Source organism: Homarus americanus, unplaced genomic scaffold, assembly GCF_018991925.1.
Source record: "Homarus americanus isolate GMGI-L3 unplaced genomic scaffold, GMGI_Hamer_2.0 scaffold24260, whole genome shotgun sequence".
Taxonomy (NCBI): Eukaryota; Metazoa; Arthropoda; class Malacostraca; order Decapoda; family Nephropidae; genus Homarus; species Homarus americanus.
The window spans coordinates 8,173,944-8,195,966 of record NW_024721079.1 but is presented as its reverse complement, the minus strand read 5'-3'; the positions used below and the strand labels follow the sequence as shown (position 1 = coordinate 8,195,966).

The 22,023-nt window shown below is 38.6% G+C and overlaps 1 protein-coding gene across 3 annotated transcripts in view; it reads left to right on the top strand.

Moving 5' to 3' along the window:
• LOC121861524 (synaptic vesicle glycoprotein 2A-like) overlaps positions 1 to 21,536 on the top strand; it is a 35,039-nt gene extending 13,503 nt beyond the window's left edge. The window contains exons 1-4 of one of the 3 annotated variants that reach the window (XM_042359357.1): positions 6,590 to 6,899; positions 15,019 to 15,069; positions 19,744 to 19,905; positions 20,264 to 21,536. In XM_042359357.1, coding sequence (XP_042215291.1) covers positions 6,800 to 6,899; positions 15,019 to 15,069; positions 19,744 to 19,905; positions 20,264 to 20,430 — 480 coding nt within the window. In that variant the 5' untranslated portion in view covers positions 6,590 to 6,799 and the 3' untranslated portion in view covers positions 20,431 to 21,536. Of the gene's footprint in view, positions 1 to 6,589; positions 6,900 to 15,018; positions 15,070 to 19,743; positions 19,906 to 20,263 lie in introns of those variants that run through there. The other 2 variants (XM_042359359.1, XM_042359358.1) reach the window with 2 other exon arrangements.
• The last annotated feature ends 487 nt before the right edge of the window (positions 21,537 to 22,023 follow it).

The following is a 22,023-nucleotide window of genomic DNA, read 5'->3' as shown; positions in this document are numbered from 1 at the left end:
ATGCAATCACCCCAATACCAGCCTAATCTGTGAAAGTTTTGTGTTAGAGCTGGGCTTGTGCTGATATTGCAGAGTCGTAGACCCTCCAGCAATTTGGCAACATGAAAACTTCCTCCACTACTCACTGTCTTGTCAGCTTTCTGATTACATATACCGATCTCGAGAAACAACGTCTGTAGCTGTCGCCTTCTTTGATTTCACTAAAGCATTAACCTGAGTAGACCACAATATAATATCAACAAAGCTATTGACCTCGGGCTTGGAGAAGTCTTATACCATGGCTTACAGACTTCCTCAGTGACGGCGCCAAAGCTGTCACGCTTCGAGGGGCTGTCTCCACCTTTCAGTCACTCACCTGTAGCGTCCCCAAAGGCACCAAGATGGGACCACTCTGCTTCCTTATGCTCTCACAATGATGCCCTAAGAGAAACCCTGCTCGCTGAAATATGTGACGACTCCACCATTGGGATCAGCGTCAACAATTCTGCTCCAACTATACCGCCCTTCAGTTGTGAACAGTCTCAAAACTGGGCCACAACAACCATGTCACCATCAACCATACCAAGACCATGGTTATGCACATCAACCTCTCTCCGACATTGTCCCACCTCCTTCCATTACTCTAGGTCGAACACACTCCGGTTGTAAATTCCAGCGGCTCTCGTCACCATAGACAACAAACTAAATTGGAAACCACACGTCAGTGAAGTTATCAAATCCTCCAGTTCCGTCTCCACCTCCTCCTCCGACTCAAGTCCTCGGAGTTCTTGCACCACAGCTCCTCAGTGTTTACACAACATTCATACTTCCCAAGCTCACCTATGCCTCCCCACCTGGTCTTCCTCCTAAATGCCACTAACGTAAACACCTAGAAAAGTGCAAAGAGGGCATGCAAGATTATTCTCTCCCTTCCTACTCCACATATCAGAAGCGCACAACACACTGACCCTTTGAATCTCACTGACCATCACCGACCTCATCTGCATTGGTGGCTTCTACACCATCCCGACACCGTCCTACTACCACCTGAGATCCCTAGTCCGAGAATTGCTGTTCGACACCACAACCGCATCCAGCCCATCGCGTTACGCACAATTTCAGCTATAAGAACAGCCCAGTCCCAACCATTGTAAAATTATATCAATAACTTGTAATAAATCAGTGTATTCACTCCCCAGTAAACACTACTCCTTGCACTGTCACTATGTTGAAATGAACTGTAGTTTGAGCTTTTCCCCATCTAGTTATTATATGTCTTATTTGTGTCTTATATTTACTTGTATATTATTTGTAATTAGTAACCCATTCCCCAAATATGTAACTGTATATTTTCAGCCTTCTAGCTGTAAGCTCTTTCAATAAACCGTTAATTATTATTTATTATTATTATTATTTAATAACCCTACCCCACACTACAAGTACCCCCCACACTACATAAATAACCCTATCCCCACACTACCATAAATAACTATCCCCCCTATAAATAACCCTATCCCCACACTACCATAAATAATCCCCCACATTAACTAAAACCCCCACGCTACCATAAATAACTCTCACACACTACCATAATTACCCTACCCCCACACTATAAATAACCCTACCCCCATACTACCATAAATAACCCCCCACACTCACATAAATTACCCTACCCCCACACTACCATAAATTACCCTACCCCCCTGCATAAATAATCCTACCCCCCACACTACCATAAATTACCCTACCCCCACACTATAATAACCCTACCCCCACACTACCATAAATAACCCTACCCCACACTGTAAATAACCTTACCCCCCACCTGTAAATTCCTACCCCACACTCAAATAACCCTACCCCTACCATAAATAACCCTACCCCCACACTGCCCATAATACCCTACCCCCACACACCATAAATAACCCTACCCCACACTGTAAAATAACCCTACACCCCACCACCATAAATTCTCTTCACCCACACTACCGTAAATCACCCCCACACTACCATAAATAACGCTACCCACACACTACCATAAATAACCCTACCTCACACTACCATAAACCTACCCCCACTATCATAAATAACCCTACCCCCACTCACTGTAAATATCTACCCCCACACAACCATAAAATAACCCTACCCCCACACTACCATAAATAAGGCTGCCCACACCTGCCATAAATAACCTACCACGCACACTACCATAAATTACCCTATCCCCACACTACCATAAATGCCTATCCCACACTACCATAAATACCCCCACTACAAATATACACCCATTTATAAGTACCCTATCCCCACACCTGCATAATAACCTACCCCCCACACTGCATAAATAACCCTACCCCCACACTGCCGTAAATTATCCTGCCCCACTACCATAAATACGCCCCCCACACTGTAAATAACCCACCCCACACTGCAAGTAAGAGTTGCCCTACCCCCACACTACCATAAATATCCCCCACACTACAAATAACCCTACCCCCCACACTGCCATAAATAACCCTACCCCCACACTGCCGTAAATTACCCTACACCCACACACTCAAATAACCCTACCCCACACTACCATAAATTACCCCACCCACACTACCATAAATAACCCTACCCCCACACTGCATAAATATCCCTCCACACTGCAAGTAAGTTATCCTCCCCACACTGCCATAAATGCCCACTGTAAATAACCACCCTCACACTACCAAATATTATCTTACACACCACCGTGGTTCCTTTACCCCCACACTACCATAAATGCCTCCCCACACCATAATTAACCCTACCCCACACTACCATAAATAACCCTACCCCCACACTATAAATAAGCCTACCCCCCCACACACTGCCATAAATAACCCTCCTACACTACCATAAATAACCCCACCCCCACACTTCACCATAAATAACCCTACCCCCACACTGAAATATTACCCCCACTGCCAAATAACCCTACCCCCACACTGTAAATAACCCTACCCCACACTACCATAAATAACCCTACCCACACTATAAATACCCTACCCCCACACTGTAAATATTCTTACACTGCCATAAATAACCCTGGTGCCACTATAAATAACCCTACCCCCACACTACCATCCCCTACCCCCACACTACCATAAATAACCTACCACCCACCATACATAACACCCACCACACTACCATACATAACCCTGCCCCACACTACCATGCATAACCCCACCCCCACCATGTAAATAACCCTACCCCCACACTGCCATAAATAACCTACCCCTCACTACCGTAAATAACTTCACCCCACACTACCATAAATAACCCTACCCCCACAACCATAAATAACCCTACCCCACACACTATAAATAACCCTACCCCCTTAGCCATCTCACTAATGTTGACGTAGCTGAACAGACAAATAACCATTTTCGCTACTATATGCCAGGCGCTCCCCGACACACCCCACTCTCCCTGCTTACCTCTGCCCCCCTTCCCACTGACTTAGTAGAAGGTTGAAGTAGCAAAACGCCTGGACAAACTAAAATTAAGCTCTACCCCATTGACTTACCAATGAAACTTTTCAAGGAGTTCTCCCCGGGCTTGCTAAACCCTATGCTCCATCATCAATGCTTCTCTCAGTCAAGCCAGATGCCCAGCTGACTGGAAGACCTCTTATGTATCACCAGTGCCCAAGTCAACCAGCCCACAATCCTTAATCAGCTACGACCTATTGCAATCACCCCAATACCGGCCTAATCTGTGAAAGTTTTGTGTTACGACTGAATATGCTGATATTGCAGGGTCGTAGACCCTCAGCAATTTGGCAACATAACTTCCTCCACTACTCACTGTCTTGTCAGCTTTCTCGATTACATATACGCCATCTCGGAAAAAACGTCTGTAGCTGTCGCTTCTTTGATTTCACTAAAGCATTCGACCTAGTCGACCACAATATAATCATCAACAAAGCTATTGACCTCGGGCCGGAGAAGTCTTATACCATGGCTTACAGACTTCCTCAGTGACGGCGTAAGCTGTATGCCTTCGAGGGGCTGTCTCCACCTTTCAGTCACTCACCTGTGGCGTCCCCAAGGCACCAAGATGGGACCACTCTGCTTCCTTATGCTCATCAATGATGCCCTTAGAAGAAACCCCTGCTGCTGGAAATATGTCGAGACTCCAACATTGGGATCGCGTCAACAATTCTGCTCCCCAACTATACCGCCCTTCAGGATTTTATTGAACAGTCTCCAAAACTGGGCCACCAACAACCATGTCACCATCAACCATACCAAGACCATGGTTATGCACATCAACCTCTCCTCCGACATTGTCCCACCTCCTTCCATTACTCTGGGTCCGAACACACTCCAGGTTGTAGATTCACAGCTCCTGGCGTCTGCATAGACAACAAACTAAATTGGAAACCAACGTCAGTGAAGTTATCAAATCCTCCAGTTTCCGTCTCCACCTCCTCCGCCGACTCAAGTCCCTCGAGTTCCTGCCACGAGCTCCTCAGTGTTTACACAACATTCATACTTCCCAAGCTCACCTATGCCTCCCCACCTGGTCTTCCTCTAAATGCCCACAACGTAAACACCTAGAAAAAGTGCAAAGGGCATGCAAGATTATTCTCTCCCTTCCTACTCCACATATCAAGCACAACACACTGACCCTTTGGCTCTCACTGACCATCACCGACCTCATCTGCAAATTTGGTAAGCTTCTACACCATCCCGACACCGGCTCCTACTACCTGAGATCCCTAGTCCGAGAATGTTGACACCACAACCATCCAGCCCATACGTGCAGACTGATCCCTATAAGAACAGTCCCAACCATTGTAAAAATTATCAATAACTTGTAATAAATCAGTGTATTCACTCCCAGTAAACACTACTCCTTGCACTGTCACTATGTTGAAATGAACTGTAGTTTGAGCTTTTCCCCATCTAGTTATTATATGTCTTATTTGTGTCCTTATGTTACTTGTATATTATTTGTAATTCGTAACCCATTCCCCAAATATGTAACTGTATATTTTCAGCCTTCTGGCTGCCAAGCTCTTTCAATAAACCGTTAATTATTATTTATTATTATTAAATAACCCTACTACACTACCATAAATTACCCCCCACACTACCATAAATAACCCTATCCCCCACACTACCATAAATAACCCTATCCCCCACACTACCATAAATAACCCTATCCCCCACACTACCATAAATAACCCTACCCCCACATTAACATAAACCCCATGCAAATAACCCTACCCCACACTACCATAAATTACCCTACCCCCACACAACCATCCCACACTGCATTATACACATAATATCAGGTGATGTACCAACTCATATACAGTGACCCCTCTGGTTAACGAACTCAATCCGTTCCAGAGGTGGTTAGTTAGCTTGAACCATTGTTTCAATGGGTTTTGGAGTAATTGGTTCCAACTCACGAAAAATTTCCTAAATTCAACAAAATGGTAGAAGGATTCACTTACTCTGGGGTGTGTATGTAGAAGGCTCCTGGATGATGATGATGATGATGATGGGAATTAGAATGGGGGTGGAGGAGAAGGAAGAAGAGAAGGCATTGGGGTGGAAGAGAAGTCACCCCATGGTGCCATTTCACCCATAAAATTTTAGCTCTCTTAGTGTAATTCAAGATTATTTTCTTTAAATCAACACTGCACTGCATTATATATTGTCAATATGTAAAATATATTTCAAAATGACCAATAATTTGCTTGGAAACACAGAAAAAAAGCATTTAGTTGAAGAGAGTCTCAAGCAAGATGTTACCTCCAGTGAAAACAGAGAGAGACTAACGCCTGTTTGCTGTGTTAAGAGGCTGGATGCCACGCATTAAACTAGTCACTTTACCTTCAATTATGTTCAATAATTGTTAAAATGACTAAAAAATTTAATATTAAACTTTTAAAATTATTGAACAGTATAAACTTCTTGATATTTACTAAAATAGTAAGGAATTTATGCCTTAGAACCGATTAATGTATTGGCGGACTGATACTAAAGCTGGTTGCCTGGTCAGTGCAAGCGAAAACATGTTGAGGTCGGTTCGTAAGAAATTTGTTAACCGAATTTTTGTTCGTTAACCGAATTGAAGATCCTTATGGAAGGCAGTTCGTTAACCGAGGCGTTCGTTAAACGAGGGGTCACTGTACAGTACATTATAATCATGGCTCTCTTTTACTGCGGTGCTACTAGAATTTTTCAAACTTATTATTAGTATTTTATCACAAAATTGTATGTGAAGTGCTTCACAACAATTATTACAGTACTGTACTTCAAAACAGTTCATGTCAAAACTGATCATTGGAAGGAGGGGAAAAAAAGGAAAACAGACTAGTGCTGTAAATTATCATGTATGCGCTATCATTGCACTAAATATCTTGAAACTGGATAACTGTAGCTACTTTATATTGAATGCTGTTTATCTTTGACAGCTTAGATAATCAAGCTGTTGTTATGTGATAAGGTGAGGTGAATTGGGACTTTGGTCTAGTGTTAATCTTGCTATCAGTAATGAGATTAATTTATATTTTTATATTTTTTCTAACTTCACCAGGGAAATGAATTATTGTACTGTATGTCATTCAGTGGTAGTTGGTTGGTAGGTGCAGCTACACTCACCACCACCTCTTACCTTACTCCTGTTAATGCTGATACTCGAACCCATCTTAGTTACCCTTACATCTCAAAACAGACTGTGAGACCTGAGTACTGTAGTAATAATTTTTGACATTCATTTGAGGGATTGTTCAGGAGTAGCATACACCTTTGGATGAGATTTTGATAAATATTGTATGGAAGAAAGAGTAACCCAAGACAAGATGGCAGAGAACTGTAACATTTATGTGGTGCCTGAGGGAGTGAAGGAGGAGGAGAACCAACAGATAAGACAATGTGAGTTATACTGTACAGTATTTTGAGTCTCATTAATTGTTAAATCCAAGTTCTTTACAGGTAAATGTCTTGATAGTTAAAACTGTATACTGATAAGTTTTGTTACCTGAAATGTATTTTATGATCTTTAATCATAGTGTAAACCTTAGAAGAATGAAATCCCTAGATTATAAATCCTTTTTGAAATACATACAGTAATTCTTTCACCTTTTGCAGGATTTTTTTTTTTATATAAGGTAACTTGTGAGCAGTAGGCCTAGTCAGAATTCTTAACCAAATCATGTTTCACTTTTTTTAATTCTAACTCACCTTTAACTTTCTTATGTTAAGCATTCCCTATTAGAGGGACATTTCCAGTCATCTCAAGAATGAAAGATGGATTATCTCCACTCCATTGGCATGATTTAAGGGATATTGGATGAAGTGCTGTGCAGTACTCACCTCCTGTCCAATGAGTTGTTGATTCATGCCCATGGCACCCCAAGTTCACCCAACTCGGTGGTGGTGGCTCATGTTTTTGGGGCTCTGGTCAAGAGAGTCATTTGGGGCCCTTTAAAGGTTTGAACTTGATGACCTTTAGTCATTTCAAGCATTTCTGAATTAAATTTCATTTTACCCTTTACATGAAGCTGCAATGAAAGCATCATAATGCAGTACTGGGTACATTCATTGTAATTTTTATTTTTCTTATTACTCTACAGTACGTAACGGTTGCGTACAGGTGTATTGGTAAACCAAATTTGTGAGTGAAATTAACTAAAATATTAAGGGTAAATGATGCTACAAATTTCACAACAAATAGAAAAGTGAATAGAAACCCTGACCATTTACAGCTGCAAAATCTCAAGAAAACGTTGGAAAATAAGGTTAGGAAAAAAGGATATTAAAGTTTTCTTCAGGGTTAGTTAAACCCATATTTACCTCTTCACCCATTATGATAGAATATGCAAAAATCCAGGACCCCATTTTGTCCTCTAAGGCTGACACTGCCCAGCTTTAAGTAGGTGCCAAACTTTTTAGTTGGTTAAGCTAGAGTGGTGGACTGCATTGTTGGTCACACTTCCTCATTGTTTATTGAAGGCTGTTCCTCATTGCTTATTGAAGGGTGAGTATGCATGAGCTGTTTCCACACTACATTGTAACATGAGGTTGGTGTCAGATGCTGTACACAGTACTGTATTGTACAGTACATACAAAACAAATTAAGTAGAAAATAATTAAAGCAATGGCTGGTGGAGTGGATTAGGGTCAATGGGTGGTGAGACAAGAGTAGAGGAATGGGGCAGTGGAAGTTGCCACAACAGCAGGGATTTAGGTTAGCACATGCTGTTCTGACTACATCTGTAGTACAATTCATATTGAAATGAACCACAACATAAGACATATGACGAAATGAGTGCCAACTCGTCAAAACCAAATATGACAGAATGACTTACAGACCAGGAACCAGTACAGTACAGTAACCAGGTCTGCAAGTAGGATCTAGCTTCCTCAGAAGGTAAGTTGTGTTGGGGACCTAGTTCTCTAACTCTTGATAAAATCTCTCTTCCAAACTGACCTGACTTTTTAGGGGAGGTCAACACTAGGCTCTGCTTAAACTTTACTTCCAGCATCTCGGCCAATGACCAAACTTGGACCTCATATTTTCTCCGGGTACTCTGGTTTCCTACTGTACTAACACCTAGACAGAGAAGGCCATTACAAAGTAACAAAGAAAGGACCAACTGCCAAAGTGACTATACTGTAGTTATATGACATGTGGTAGAAATTATAAATTATTCACACAGTATACAGTGACTGCTTGTATCAACACGGCATAAGAAAATATCTATATAACTTTGGTATTGTACAGTATTGATACACTATTACTAAAAATACATACAATACAGTACCGGAATTTATTTTTTGTAGATTTGTACTTTTGAGATTAACAGGCTGCCTAAATCATGAAGAGTACTTTTTTGTATACTGTATTGTATTATTATTATTACATTATTATTATTACCCTGTATTATTATTACAGTATTATTATTATTATTATTTTTATTTTTATTATTATTATTATTATTATTATTGTTATTATTATTATTATTATTATTATTATTATTATTATTATTATTATTATTAATATTATGGGGATGCCACTTTTAATATTTAATTGGGTAATGCCATACAAAAGGGGTTTTGGTAAGTTCATTGTTTATACCAGGGGTTCTCAACCAGGGGGGAATTCCCCCCAGGGGGGGAATTCAGGTTTTCAGGGGGGGGAAAACTGATTCGGGAGCAAGAGATATGTTCGATGAGAAATCAATCACAGAATTTTGGCCCTTGATGTGCGATTCCTACCCAAAAGTGGCAGAAAGAGCTATCCGTGCATTGCTTCCGTTTGTGTCGACATATCTTTGTGAGTCAGGCTTTTCAACTCTGTTGCAAATTAAAACGAAGCAACGTAGTAGATTAGAGGTAGAAAATGACCTGCGTTGTGCCCTTTCAAGCACTCCTCCGCGTATCCCAGAATTGGCGAAGAAAAAACAATCACAGGTTTCTCATTGACTGTAATCTTCATCTGAATAAAATTAATTACAAATTTACAATATCCTGGTATTCTATTGAACTTTTGTTTATTGCATTATGCTTCAGTTTGGTCTGTTAAGTAATTCATTATAAATATAAAAAAACTATTTTACTTTTATTCAAGTTTTATAAATCCATCAACATTTTCAATTGGCATTTAATTTGTAAAACTCCACTATAAAAATAATCCATGTAAAATTGTAAATGTATATGTACTAATATGGAAAAAATAAAGGATTTTCAGTATTATATGCATATTATTTGGAATGCACTTTTTGAGGCAGACAAGGAGGGGGGAATGACATTCTGACATATGGTGAAAGGGGTTTATGGGGCAAACAAGGTTGAGAACCACTGGTTTATACAGTACAGGTACCTGTACAGTGTTATCAAATCTAATCCCATCTCATAAAACAAAATGAAGACATTGAGAGGGGATAGAAAAAGAGAGAGCAGATTGATATCATGAAACTACCATAATACATTTTTATTTTTGCAAATTTTCTTTTGGATAAACATGTGTAAATGTACTCTATACTGAATCCAAAATTTTACTGATTTATTAAAAATTATTAAGTGTAAATTTACTCGTGTTTATAAATCAAAGAGCGTACAATTATGTTTCAATATAATTTACAAGTGTTATCTGACAATGATTTGTGAAAATGAGAAATTAAGCCATCTGCATGAGTCATATACTGTACAGTCCCCTTCACTAGTGCATTTGCAGGGGCTCGTCAGGTTTTGTGCAGTGTGTCATTATTAGGGCCCGGATAGTTATGCATTTGCATATTTCATATGCAAATGCATATTTTGCGTGATTTCTATGATAAGTGCATATTACCTAGATAACTGCATATAAATGCATATTTTGGTAAAAATATTCATCTGGCAGTATCTCTTTGTTGCCACTGAATGAGCACACGTGGTACTGGGAGGTGAGGTGAGGTGTGGTTAGGTGAAATGAGGTGAGGTCACGTCGCTTTAATCTGTCGTTTCCACACCTGGTCATGACTCATTGGACTAGTGAGTTAGTCAGTCAGGAGCAGTGCTGCTGTGTGGAGCTACTCTCTTCTGCTGCTCGTGAAAATGCCGAAAGTACAAAGAAACCAAAATGAAGTGCTGAGATCATATGTAAAGGAATTTGATGCATTTACTACTGATGGAAGTGTACTGTTTTGTAAATATTGTGAAGCACCAGTGACAGCGAGCAAGAAATTTCAAGTCCAACAACACCTTAAAACAAGCAAGCACATCCGACTCGAAGCTGTTAAGTCCAATAGTGCACAAAAGGAGCAACAACTACTTCTTGCATGTTCCAGTAAGTCAGGGCCTGATCGTTCCCAGTTCAACGCAGATTTGTGCAAGGCATTTGTTTCAGCGGATATTCCATTGCATAAACTGAATAACAAGTGCCTAAAGTCATTCCTGGAACAGTATACTGGATGCTATTATTGACGAGACGGTACAGCCACTCACTATGTCAGACCTCCTATGTATGAAACATGCACCAATCGTCTCGTGTGATGTAGAAAGGGTGTTCTCAGAATATAAAGCTATGCTGACAGACAACAGGCGGGGTTTTAACTTTGAGAACTTACGCCACCATGTCATCATCAAATGCAACCACAATCTGTAATGTCTGAAAACATGTCAGTCTATAATGTAAATACATGTTCATATATATTTTTTGAAGCACTTTCACATATATACGTATATTGCTTAATAAACATTAACATTAGTTTATATTAACTATTTTGTTTCCGTATAACCTGCATTCTTGGCTTTATAAGTGGCATTTTTAGTGCATATAAATGCATATTTCCCCCGTTTTTAGTGCATATTTGCATGCATATTTCATGGTTTTTTAGTGCATAACTATCCGGGCCCTAGTGATTATGAGAGGGAGCTTTTAAAAAGAAACAAAAGGAAGGGAGCATAATAAATTATGTTCAAGTGATACTGATGATTATGATCCCCAGCCTGGACCAAATTCTAAAAGGAAATGGCATGGTAAGCAAAGTTCCTCCTTGGGTAGAAAGGTAAAAAAATCTAACAGTAGCACAGATCATTCACTGAGAGAGAGAGAGAGAGAAAGAGGTTATTCAGTCAGATAGTCAGGGAGATGGTCAGTACTTTGATAGTAGTCAGCAAGTGGCACAAGGAACTGTTCGGCAACCCCCTACAGTGTCTACAGTCCCTACATCTACTGCATGTCCCACGCCTGCTCAAGTCACGCTCGGTGGGTCTGGGATGAATCTCCTTTTACACTTTCTGTTTTTCCATTTGAGGCAAGTAACTCTGGATTGACTGATGCATGCAGTGTGACAGATGAGTCAAATGAGCTAGATTATTTACTCATGTATCTGGATAAGGAACTTACAGACATAATAGAGCGAGAATCTAACCTCTATTACCTTCAGATGAAAGAATCTGGGCCAGATTTTTTGAGAAGTGGGCATCAAGTTACTTGGAAACCAGTTACCAGAGATGACATCTACATGGTTTTGTGTTTACTGATGCTTATAAGTCATGTAAAAAAAAACACAGAATCAATGACTATTGGACAGTGAATGAGGTTTTTAAGACACCAATATTCTCCAAACTCATGTCCCATGACAGGTTTTTACAAATATTACGGTGCCTGCATTTCACAGATAACAAGCAAGTTCAAAAATTATTGGCTATGCAAAGTAAGGCCAGTTTTTAATCACATGCATAGGAAGCATATGGAAATGTTTACTCCATACTAAGACCTTTGTATTGATGAGAGTTTATTGTTGTGGCGTGGTAGACTAGGTGTCCGGCAATACACACTGTCAAAATGGTATAGGTAAGGAGTAAAATTATTTGTATTATGTGATGTAAAAACTGACTACATTCTTGACTTCGTTGTGTATACAGGGGCAACTACTGCCATAGAACGAGATGAGAACCTGGGTATTTCTGGCTCTGTGGTCAAAACATTCGTGAAAGATTACATGCAGAAATCACATATACTATATTATGATAATTAGTACAGTAGCCCCACTTTGTTTCAGTACCCAAATGAAGGAAAAACAGGTGCATGTGGAACAGTACGTGCCAACCTGAAGGATGTGCCATCACTTCCTAATGTGAAGCCTGGCGAGATGGTTGCTCATCACTGTAATTAAATCGGCTGTGTAAAGTGGAATGATAGCAATGTTGTGCATTTGTTGACTTCTGTCCATCCATGTCATATGATTCATACAGAAAAGAGAGGTTGTGGTGATGAGATCATCCAAAACCTGCCCCTGTAGTAGATCAAAATAAAAAAAAATGAGAATAGCAAACAAAAATTACATGCTTCTGTCTTCCATAGAATGTGTACGCAAAACAGTAAGATGGTAGTTGAAGTTATTCAACCACATTGTAGATATGTCTGTCCTAAATGCATACCATATATACATACACAAAACTGGAAAACAAGTAGCATTGCTTGATTTTAGCAAAGCAGTCATTCACCAAATGATGGATAAATACAGTGCACAAAGAGTTCGGGCAAGTGGGACTGCGTCCGTCACGCTTATCACTCCACCATTTTCCCTCACCCATTCCTCCCCTTCCCCAGACAGCTCGACCTCACAGATGATGTCACGTCTGTTCACACTCACCACTGCACTCCCACACATCCCAGATGACATTACATGTGCATTGAATGTAATGTTCCCCTCTCTGTGCACCCATGTTTTGGTGAATTTCACACACAACAAGAATATTGAATGTTGTGATATTGAAATGTAGGCTACAATTGTAGGTTCTTTGTAAATACAGGCAGTCCCCGACTTATGACGGGGTTAGGAACCCAAATCCACGTCTTAAGTTGATTTTTTTTTATGGGCATTAGCCCACCTGGGCACAGGTAATGACCCATATCAGGGCCTGGGGGGCAAAAATAAAATAATAAATAATAATTATAATAATAATAATAAATGCGAAAATAATATATAGAAAATCTAAAATGGGTGCCTCTTTTTCTTCTCAGCACCACAAAACTCTCACTTTTAAGCTTGCCAGCCATTTTAAAGGGAATTAAAAAAAAATTGTCAGTACACAGCGCAATCACTAACGTCGGGATTCGAAAATACTTAATTTGAAAAAAAATTTGGTACGACTGGGGCGGTCGTATGCGAGGAGTACCTGTATTCATATTGGATGTAAATATTGACTCTTTCATATTTTCTTTATATATGAATTATTGGTTTACATATTTTGTTCACAACAAAACTGAGAGAGAAACTTACTACTTATTTTGAGTAAGAGTAAAGGAGACTTATGACATACGGTGTGCGTGCGTGCGTGCGTGCGTGCGTGTGTGCGTGTGTGTGCGTGTGTGTGTGTTAAAAAAATCAGTACTGTATTTGTTTTGCTTATTACTGTACTGTAAATACTGTACTACAATATTTCCATGAAATTTATTCGTATAAACTAATAACATTGAAATGATTAAGCACATAAACAGTGCATAACTCTTTTTTTTTTTGCAAATTTTCCAATATGCAGTAAAGATAAGTGTCACACTGAACAGGGAGAGAGTACAGATAGTATAGTACAGGGTATTTGAACCTGAGAACCGAATTGTACTCAATTGTTTATTATGTACAGTATTTGTCTGCTGTTTATGTATATGTGTGATTGTGCATCAATACTTGTGTGTGAATACTGTTATGTATTGGTGTAAGTCTTTTTCACTGTATGTATTCATGTGTGTGTGTGCATTCTTTCATGCATTCACAGTTTTGTGTACATGTGTACATTAGTGCATGATCTTATGCATGTGTATGTGTACTGTACTGTACAGTACCTGTATATGTTTGAGTGTTTTTTGTGGATGCACTTGAATGTGTATGTTTGTGTCTGAATTAATTTTAGCTTTATGTGTGAGGATGATTGGCCACATGTAAGTAGGCCCTTCCTCCCATTATTTTCCAGCTACTGCACCTCTTATATATTACACAACCCCTTTTAAGTCTGAATTGGTTTAGGCAGTCAGGAGGTACAATAACAATGTGCAGACCAGGGCCAGATTCAGGAGTGGGCAAAGTGGGCAGTTGCCCAGGGGCCTCCACAATCTGGGGTCCTCCACATATTACAATATTTTATTTAATGTATTTGTTTATTCATTTGGATTATTTTTATATTCATTCTTTAAAATTCATGTTTATCTATTCCATCACGTAAAACTATGTTCAGCAAGAAGCATGATAGAAATTAGGCTAGCTACTCCTTGAAATTCATGAATACCTGGTTTTCCTATGAACCGTATATATTTAATGAATGCTATTGTTTGTGTTGCTAATAATATATTTAGAATTCCGGAACTCCCAGATGTTTAGGCTCGCTTCACTCGCCACCCCACCCTCTTGGGTAGTTATAATGAGGGGGGCCTCCACAAAGAGGCTGCCCATGGGCCTCCACAGGTCTAAATCCGGCACTGGTGCAGACTGTTCTCCCCATACTTGTAATGTATTTCGGGGGCACCTGGTGTGTAGGTCTAGTAAAGTGAAGATTAATTGTTTTCCAGATGAAGCAGATGAAGAGGGCGATGATTACGAGACAGCCATCAATGCTACTGGTGAGTCCTACAAACTCTTCTTGTTTCTAGTTTCAAACATTGTGTTTTTTTATACTGTACAATATTTCATATGGCCTATTTTTATTGTAGTAAATCCTCAATTATTATTATTCTTTTATATTATTATTAGCATTAAATTTTATTATTATTATTTTTAGTAGTATTAGTACTACAGTACAGTAGTACCCAGATTTACGCAGTCAATTGAACCCACAGGGTACCACGGAAAGTGAAAACCGCTTAAAGTGAACAACAGAACATATGGGATTAATTCCAATAGAGACTGGCCCGACCCCCAAACTCCACTTTTTCCGACACAATACCTATGTTGTAGTAAAAATAACATCTAAATTTTATGATGGTATGCTCACACAATTAATATTTAAGAGAAATACAGTCACCAGGTTAATGTCCATTCAAATAATGGACTCAAATCCCCCCCCCCCTCTTCCCAGCTCACTAGCTCCTACCTCTCTGAGAAATGTTTGGGTGAAACCACTAGATTTTAACGTTTAGTAATAAATAATACCTCAGACTAAAGTTAGGATAATATAATTGACATTTCTGGATTCCTTGCAGGTCAGGGAATATTTTGAATGTAAACTTCATATATTTTGCACAAAAGATAAAATATTTGCTTTGTGTAAACCAAATTATTACATTAGATCTAAAATTTGTATGTCTAATGCAAAATCCATGATGTTTATATTCAAAATGATCATCATATTGTAAGAATTCCAGCAATGTAAATTATATTCTGGCCGAGTAATTTGTATGAATTTTATGAGCTAAAACAAATATCTTCAGGTAATAAAAAAAAAATATTCTTCACGACACTATCTGTCAATCAAAGTACCCCACCTTGCCTCCCCCCCTCCAACTCGCCAGCGGTCGGTCCCAACCCTCCCCCCCACCCCCCACCTTCCCTCCCTACCAGAGAAATGTTGGGTGAAAAAACTAGATTTTAACTTTTAGTAATAAATAATACCTCAGACTAAAGTTAGGATAATATAATTGACATTTCTGGATTCCTTGCAGGTCAGGGAATATTTTGAATGTAAACTTCATATATTTTGCACAAAAGATAAAATATTTGCTTTGTGTAAACCAAATTATTACATTAGATCTAAAATTTGTATGTCTAATGCAAAATCCATGATGTTTATATTCAAAATGATCATCATATTGTAAGAATTCCAGCAATGTAAATTATATTCTGGCTGGGTAATTTGTATGAATTTTATGAGCTAAAACAAATATCTTCAGTAAATAAACAAAGAAATAGTCTTCAAGGACACTATTCTAATTAGTTCCAGGCACCCAAGACCCAACCCGAATTTACCCATTTTACGACCATTTAGACCCACTAAAGATATAGATAATGTTATGGTAAGTATCATAAACACACACAGGCATGGCTAGGTTTATTACAAAGTGATGAAAAGGGTACACTCAATACTATAGTCCACAAAACATGTAGCTATGCTTTCTTTATTTGAATCCCCCATCTGAGGAGTCCGTTTTCTCATCGCTTCTGGACGCCTGAGTCCTCCGTTTTCTCTCAATCTTAGAGTGCATCCGAGACTTTGTTATTCCTTAGTAATGACACAGAATTTGAAATTGCAACTGGGGTTGCAATTGTTAAGGCAACTTAGATATGTCTTATTACAGTTGGAACATTCAAGATCCATTGTGAGTGATGTTGAAAGCTTCAACTGTCTTTATGATTGGTAAAACTTGTCAAGTCTGTCAGTATGAGTGGCATGTGTGAGTGCTTGTGTTTGTACAACCGCTTTCAAGTTTTGTTACCTCCATCCATTTTCTTCCAGCAAATGTGCTATTGTCAATTTGTAGGTGAAAGATTTTATCCCCATCAGATGTAGGTGAAGCAAGGGGGTAACAATACACCTGGAGGCAACTGCGTGATAACTAAATTCTTGGCCTGAAAAACGTGCTATAACAGTAGGTGTGCAGATTTTGATGGAGGCGTGATAACGAAAATCGTGATAACCGAGTGCGCTATAACCAAGGGATGACTGTAGGCTGTTACCTTACATCAATGGTAATATTCATTACTTTTTTATTTTTACTTGTTTTTAAGTACAGCATGCCCTTAAAATTCATAGGGATTTGGGTCTCAAAATGGCCGCGAATATCATTTGCTGACGGGGGGGGGGTAATGTATATTCTCTTTATGTGATTGCCCTTAGGACAATTATTTCTTTTACCTGTAATGTATGTATATGTGTGTTGTGTATGTGTAGATACATACACACACAACACATACAAATAAATAATAATGGGAAAATCCTCTCACAAATAATCAGAAACAAGACAACAAAATGAATGCTTTGTTATTAAAGTTGAGTTGGTTGGGTTGCCATATGGCAATTTTTCCTCATAAAAATGACTGTCTCCAGAACAAATCGCTCCCTGTCCTGGCCGCGAAAATGACGGCAACTTTAAAACTACCCGCAGACATTCTTGGGTACGTTCAGGGTGTCATCTGTGAATTGTCAGGGCATGCTGTATTTTATATTAGCTTTGTATTTGTGATACAGTGGTCCCTCGGTTAACGAGCACAATCCGTTCCAGCAGGTTGCTCGTTAACCGAAAAATTCGTTAACCGAAACCATTGTTTCAATGGGTACTTGGGTAATTGGTTCCAGCTCACTGAAAATTGCCTAAATTCAACAAAAAAGGTAGAAAAGTACACTTACTTTGAGGTGTGTATGTAGAAGGCTCCTGGATGATGATGATGATGATGATGATGATGATGGGAATTAGAATGGGGGTGGAGGAGAAGGAAGAAGAGAAGTCATTGGGGTGGGAGAGAAGTCACCCCATGGCACCATTTCACCCATAAAATTTTAGTTCTCTTGGTGTAATTCAAGATTATTTTCTTTAAATCAACACTACACTGCATTATATATTGTCAATATGTAAAATAAATTTCAAAATGACCAATAATTTGCTTGCAAACACAGAAAAAAGCATTTAGTTGAAGAGAGTCTCAAGCAAGATGTTACCTCCACTGAAAAGAGAGAGAGAGACTAACGCCTGTTTGGTGTGTTAACAGGCTGACTAAAAAAGTTGATATTAAACATTTAAAATTATTGAATAGTTTAAAATTCTTGATATTTACTAAAATAGTAAGGAATTTAAGCCCTAAAACTACAGCTGGTGGACCGCCAAATGCAAGCGAATACATGTTGAGGTCGGCTTGTAAAAAACTCGTTAATCGAGGGATTGCTCGTTAACCGAAGTTAAGAATCTTATGGAAGGTAAATCGTTAACCGAAATCTCGTTAACCGAAGCGCTCGTTAACCGAGGGATCACTGTAATTATACAAGACTCTTCACTATAGCCACATCTCCCTAGCCTTCCCCTGCCACTCCAGGTCAAGCTGTGAGCAATGTTATGGTTATTTTTCAGCTCCTTATTTTGGGTAGATACATGTTCTTTTTTTGTGTGTTTTTTAATGATTTATGTACACTCTCAATCTTACGTACAGAATGTACAAAAGAAATAAGATAAATAATTATTATAAAGTTAAAAACATAAAAGGGAAAAAACTTAGTACTTGTGTTAAGAGGAGGGAGGAGTGAGGGATCTCAGGTGTTTTGAGCTGTCTCCTGTGTGTAATGAAATAACAGTGTTGACAAATTTCATTGTCTAACAACCAAATGACAATACAGTAAACCCTCGATAACTCGGAATTTCATATAACTCAGCATGGATATGGACTCGGGATGTATTGGTAAAACTCATTATATTCTGGTCTGGTAATTTGTATGAATTTTATGAGCTAAAACAAATATCTTCAATAAATAAAAAAAATTTACTTCACCCAGACACTATCTGTCAATCAAAATACCCCACCTCCGGCTCCCCCCCCTCTTCCCACGCTTGCTGGGTCCGTCCCTCCCTCCCTCCCCACCACCCCCACCTTCCCTCCCTACCAGAGAAATGTTTGGATTAAAACAGTATATTTACATTTTTAGTAATAAATAATGCCTCAGACTAAAGTTAGGATAATATAATTTACATTGCTGGATTCCTTGCAAGACCAGGAATATTTTGAATATACACATCATATATTTTGCACAAAAGATAACATATTTGCTCTGTGTAAACAAAATTCCTACATTAGATCTAAAATTTGTATGTCTAATGCAAAATCCATGATGTTTATATTCAAAATGATCATCATATTGTAAGAATTCCAGCAATGTAAATTATATTCTGGCCGGGTAATTTGTATGGATTTTATGAGCAAAATAAAAAAATTATACTTCACCCGCGTATATGAGTAGATGCACCGTGTAAAGTGGGAATTCTGGTTCTGGCAGGATACTCTGAAATTTTCCTTATAGGGTGACAGGCCTGCACATAATATTCAGTGCCTTTCTTTGCCTTTACAAAAGAGCATAGAAACACCATTAATTTTCCTTTTTTTGCTGAATCAGCACTGTATATTGTATCCTGCTCTTTAATGGTATGTAAAATTTGAATTCACTACAGTTCTTCAGCCCTTCATATTTTGTTTTTGTAATTTTAAGTGTGTATTTTATCATATTGGATTACTGTATATTTATTCTTTGTTTTTTTAGCAAAAGAATTATACAGTTGTCATAAGGATACAATTATTAAACAGAATATTTTATCTTCCAGGTTATGGTTTTTTTCACTACTGGTTGGTGGTTATTGCAGGCTTTGCAAATGCAAGTGATGCAATAGAGATCTTGTGTGTGTCCATTCTTCTGCCTGCAGCACAATGTGACTTACATATGAATTCAAGTGATAAAGGCTGGCTTAGTGCTATTGTATTCTTAGGTAAGTTATTTTGTTCTATAATGTGTTATAGTTTACACTAGTAAGAGTAAATGAGTGACAACAAATGGATGCTGTTTGTGTCTGTGTTCAATATAGTGAAAACAGACATAAAAGGGTATGGGGGTACTGGTCACTATCTTACAGGTGAACTAATGATACTGTAAAATATTTCTTATCTCTTTGGTTATCTGGCATACTGTGAGAGTGGAGACCCTGTATACTGTATATTAACCTCTGTATAATTGGAGGAGTGAAGGGTTGGCAGGATGAATAGATTAAATACAGGTTAGGTTGTTGTATAGCATGGGATACATACATGGATACGATTTCATAATATATGTTTTGTAATTCATTGCAGGGATGATGGTTGGTGGCTACATATGGGGTTGTCTGGGTGACATATATGGACGACGGACTATCCTCATTGTCTCACTCCTGGTGAATGCCATTGCTGGTGTTATATCATCTTTTATGCAGACTTTTCCACTCTTCCTTTGTTTCAGGTTTATATCTGGCCTAGGGTAAGTAAATTTTGAGAAATTTGTATATTATTCTTGTAGATTTACACAGGAAAAAAAGGGGTTCTCAAAAATAATAAATGTCTTTTAGTACCACATTGCTAAGCAGGATGCACAGACCAGAAGGTAAATTCTTCATGCTGCAATCAACCCTCTCACTTAGTTGAATCAAGTCTTATAGATTCAATTCCATTTGCTGTGAGAGTTTTTCTTGGGATTTGAAAGCCATCATACATAAAGGACAGCCATACTCATGCCATTTCTTTCAGTTCCTGCCATGACACTGAATTAACAAAAGTTTTCCATGGTCTTAGTTATGCAATACAGTACAGTATAGTACTACATCCAGTGTTTCCATGTGAATCAATCAAGGAGAATGATTACTATGCTGACATTACACTGTTTCTTCTCTGTTTATTATTTCTATGTTAGTTCTCATGGATGTCAAACAGTCATTTAACACTTTCAAAGCTTATAATGTTAAAGTCAGTGGCATTTGATTTAGTCATTTGTCAGTCTATTTAGTGTGATCATTTTGATAAGGTATGTTTTTCATAACCCAAGGTGGTTAGTAAGTGGCACTGACACACTCCTACTGTTGCAATTTTTTTTAATTCTTGCACGAATAACATGTAAGTTTGTAATTTTAAAAACACATATTTGCAGTGAGTTGTAGGCTATGCCACCTTCCCTAAGTGAACAGGTCAATTTTGCTAATGCTGGATTTATTTCAACGTGCACAGACTTATATTGTAAGGATTCATAGTTCTGAATATAATGATGTATTTGTCAACTGTTTACCTCTTATTTTGAAAGAATTTTACACCTTTTTGGTTTCAGTAAATGAAACTTGGGAAATCTTATGAGGAACTTGATCACTGAAATAACTTGGAACTGTCATGCAAGAACTAACCAGTATTTATTGTCATAAACAAGAGATATCCTGTGAATACTGTACCACGTTACATGTTTTCAAGGATACTAATCAAACCCCAATAGTTTAGAGTTAATCATGTTAACCCGTAAAAGGTCACATTATTATACATACAGTAAGTCTTCGCTTAACATCGGGGTTACGTTCCTGAAAATGCGACGTTATACGAAACAATGTTAAGCTGATAGATTTTCCCCATAATAAATAAATAAAATACGGGAGTTAAGCTCCTGAGCCTCCCTTTGCCCCATGAAATACATTACCTGTACATATACATAAATTCAAAGCTCCTTGTGTGATGCCTGGTGAGGTGCTTTTATGCATTACCTGTACAGTCATCCCTTGGTTATCACGCCTAATTGGGACCCCACCGAGTGCGTGATAACGAAAAACGCGATAACGAAAGTACAGAACCTATGGGATTTATTCTAATTGGTTCCACGCACCCAAGACCCAACCTCAAGTTTCCCATTTTACGACCATTTAGACCCACTAAAGATATAGATAATGTTATGGTAAATATCATAAACACACATAGGCACCACAGAGGCTTGCAGGGCCTCTTTGTCAAGCCCTTCAAAGTCCATATCCTCACTATCACTGACTCTGGCTGGCTGTGATGGGTGGCGGGTGAAGAACTCGATAATGTTTTGTTGACTGGGCGAC